Consider the following 3,419-nt stretch of genomic DNA (forward strand, 5'->3'; position numbering starts at 1 on the left):
AAAAATGAAAATTTGACACAATCATGTGGATTAAATCTTTGAATTTAATGCGAAGACTAGTCTCGTCCCATGAACTAACTTTCTTGAATCATACACCCATGCAATCATTCGCCGGTCAACCATATGTATATCTGAATCGTAATGTTTGTGTTGTGCATTGAATTGATTGCACATAGAAAAAATATCGAGTGGAGAAATATATATGCAATATGTGCCATTTATAGATTATTTAGAACATCCTTTAGAAGATAGACAAGATCAAGACTCTGGTGTCAGTGTTTGACCTTCTACACTATCACATGGCAAGTCAAAATAGTGAGCGTAATATCATGACTTATAGTAAGATACGCTTTGATTATATAGCACTTAATGGATCATATATGTGACGTAGGTATATATATTTTGGGTGAGGCATTATTAGTACAATTTAAATATGCATTCATTGTCCACCGAAACTATATTGACAATAAATTAGATATGAAATTGCTAGTATCGATATGTCATAAATCGGATATAATATTTCATACAGAAGATACATGTCACTAGCATTTATACTCTTTTAATCATGTTTTACCATTAGAACAATATTTGCTATATGGTGATGCTATAAATATCATACCCTCCGCATCACCCTCTCCATACAAACACTCTTTCGGTATCATACCTCTCATAGTTTTATCCAACTCTCATAAGTTTTCCCCGAAAAAAGCCTCAAATTTCCTCCATGAATCAAAGAGTCAACCAGGAGTGGAACCCCTCTGAGGTAGAGGGGGCAAGATCAATCATTGATCGTCTCAACAACTACTACAACAATGATGGCACCAACCATGAGAAGATCAAGAAGCATGATATCATGGCCAATCTCAAAGCATGGTTCCCTAGGAAGACCATGCAACAGGTAACAGACTTGTATGATGATCTTGTTATGGAGATGCATATGTTGCAGTGTCCAGCGAAGGAGTACAATGGTACCAATAGTGACCATGGTGCCATTTACACTGTGGATGGCCTTGTGAATAAAAACTTTGGATTGCAAAAGGAGGTTGCCATGGAAGGAATGGGTATTTCGTTTGGTCGTCCATTGGAGACTATGCAAACCATGGAGATACAAGAAGAGGTGCATATGGTGGAGGAGAACAAGGTGCTGTTGGAGAATAAGATTTGCATCCCTCAACCAGTGCTTGCACCACGTGCCAAGGGGTATTGGACCCCAGAGGAACACAGGTTATTCATCTTTCATCCTTCCTAATTTTCCATGGCATTTAAAAAATTATTTCATTTTGATTATTCGCTTGGAGATGTCGGGTGTATTTTATTTTAATAGAAAGCATACTATTGACCATTATGTGGGTTTTCATTATCATGAATTGGAGGTTTGTTTTTTATTTTTACGTAGAAACAATAGTACCAAGATGTATTATTTTGTTTGTGAACAACCGACTTTATTTCATTATTGTGTTTCCAGTATAAATTAATACCACCCACGCTTGTCCTTGCAACTAAAGATGGAGTAGTTAATTATATATTCATAGTAAAGAATGAAACTACTATTGCAAGTATTATCATGGTCTATTTATATCTATTATCAATATATGACCATGGCAGTTATGAAATTCCTTTTCATTTATAATCATCTATTATCACATATTATGTTATTAACATCGTAAAAGATAACAAAGATGTCCTTTACTAGCACAAGGGTTAATATTTGGTTACAAGTTTTAATACTCCAACTATTGCATTTTTTTCACCAATATATTAATAATCAATATGTCCTTGAAAAAATTAACCTAACTAGTTCATCTTGAACATGGTTATTCTAGGCTCTTTCTCCATGGGTTGAGTGCATGTGGTCGTGGAAAATGGAAGGACATATCAAAGTACTTCGTCACTAGTAGGACTCCAGCCCAGATTTCGAGCCATGCACAGAAGTACTTCATGAGGCTACAGAGCAAACGGTCAGGAAGCCAACGCTATAGCATCAACGACGTGGAGCTCGATGATGCTGACCCATGGAAAATCAAAAATAGCTTTAATTTCTGGGAAGCACTCGCCTTGCAATCTACAATTGGTGCTGATAACCAAAATCCAAGTTTTGGTTTGCAAACTCCTTCGAGTCCATTTGTCACCATGAACAATATATTCTAGTTTGGAGTTGTCTTTCCTGAAGAAAAGGAGTTAGTAGTAGTATGTTGTGAGAATGATATGATGTTGTCATCGTAGTAGGGGCTAGTGAACTTTGTTCCTACTAGTATACAAGTATTACTTAAACTTCCTTCAAAGTATTGTATGGCATACCATGTATAAGATGCTATGATTTAAATTATATTTAAATGTGTGTTTGGAGAGTCAACAAAATGGGTTGTTACTATTTACTATGGTTGTTGTATAAACATTGCAACTGAAATTGATGTGGTATTGATATGAACATACCATTTTTCTCTAGGTGGGTCCTACATGTAAGGAGGTGTGACGTGACAACGCTAATAGGCTTGTCAAGAAGGTGAAAACCAGCCTCATTAGTGAAAACTAGTGTCAACCAAGCTTGGGATTGATTCTTGAATGGATTGACAAGTTGGATGTCTGCATTAACTAGTTTTGTAGTTTATCGTTGAGAGCAAAGTGGTAAGTTGAGTATTGAAAAGTGAACTAATATCAATTGGAAACATTTATCTGAACTACATATACTGAATATACGTGTTCATTTTTTCTAAAGAACATATATAGTTGTTCCAACTCCATGGAGGCTTGAAGAAAAAAATGAAGGCTAAAGAGAAGCTTTATTTTGGAGACGAAGCGGGCATTTTGCATTTACACTTTAGTACATGATTCAATCCCATTGGACCGTAGAGTGTAAACACAATAGAATCTTGGAATGCGGTTACAGAGGCCAACTGTATCCCTAGAGCCAGCGAGAAGTTTGCGCTTGAGAAGCAAGCCTTCGGAAGAAAAAAATAGCCGATCACTTCTTAAGTTCTTATTGGTCTTTAGAGAAATTATAAGATCAATCTAAGGTTGAAAAACAAACTCACCAACACCACAAATGGTTTTTTTATTTGGATCTTCAGATAGAATGTAGGGTGGTAGCCGAATTTTCACTACTTTAGATACAAAATTCCTACACTCCATGATTTATGCATGACTTCTGTAGAAACTAGGAACGGTCAATTTTTTTCCAAGCTCTCACCAAACGTACACCATCAAAGATAGTAGGGTAGTTGGAATAGAAACCCGAAAAACAATGTTTACAATGTATACAAAAGCAACACAATGTGTAGCCTATGCTGTCAGCTTACACACAACTTTGCCAAAAAGCCTTTTTTTCATTTTTAGGCAATAGTCCTATAGTGTCTAAGACATCAAAATGCATGCACACCAGATGCCATGGGTTCTAGCATTACCATCTCGGCCAAGGTCTT

The 3,419-nt window shown here is 36.2% G+C and overlaps 1 protein-coding gene across 1 annotated transcript; it reads left to right on the forward strand.

Annotated features, from left to right (window-relative positions):
* The first annotated feature begins 659 nt into the window (after positions 1-659).
* Positions 660-2,341, forward strand: LOC125518401 (uncharacterized). Its single transcript, XM_087537152.1, has 2 exons — positions 660-1,224; positions 1,824-2,341. The coding sequence occupies exons 1-2, from the start codon at positions 725-727 to the stop codon at positions 2,146-2,148; spliced, it is 825 nt and encodes a 274-aa protein (XP_087393278.1). The 5' UTR covers positions 660-724; the 3' UTR covers positions 2,149-2,341.
* Positions 2,342-3,419: the final 1,078 nt, after the last annotated feature.

The sequence above is a fragment of the Triticum urartu genome, chromosome 7A, assembly GCF_056163025.1.
Source record: "Triticum urartu cultivar PI428250 chromosome 7A, HENAU_Tu73, whole genome shotgun sequence".
In the NCBI taxonomy this organism is placed as follows: domain Eukaryota; kingdom Viridiplantae; phylum Streptophyta; class Magnoliopsida; order Poales; family Poaceae; genus Triticum; species Triticum urartu.

What these genes read in the sequence shown, in the direction of transcription:
- LOC125518401 (XM_087537152.1), top strand. Translation starts at nt 725, where the DNA reads ATGAATCAAAGAGTCAACCAGGAGTGGAACCCCTCTGAGGTAGAGGGG. An exon ending in TGGACCCCAGAGGAACACAG is followed by an intron (nt 1,225 to 1,823) that starts GTTATTCATCTT and finishes TGGTTATTCTAG; the next exon opens with GCTCTTTCTCCATGGGTTGA.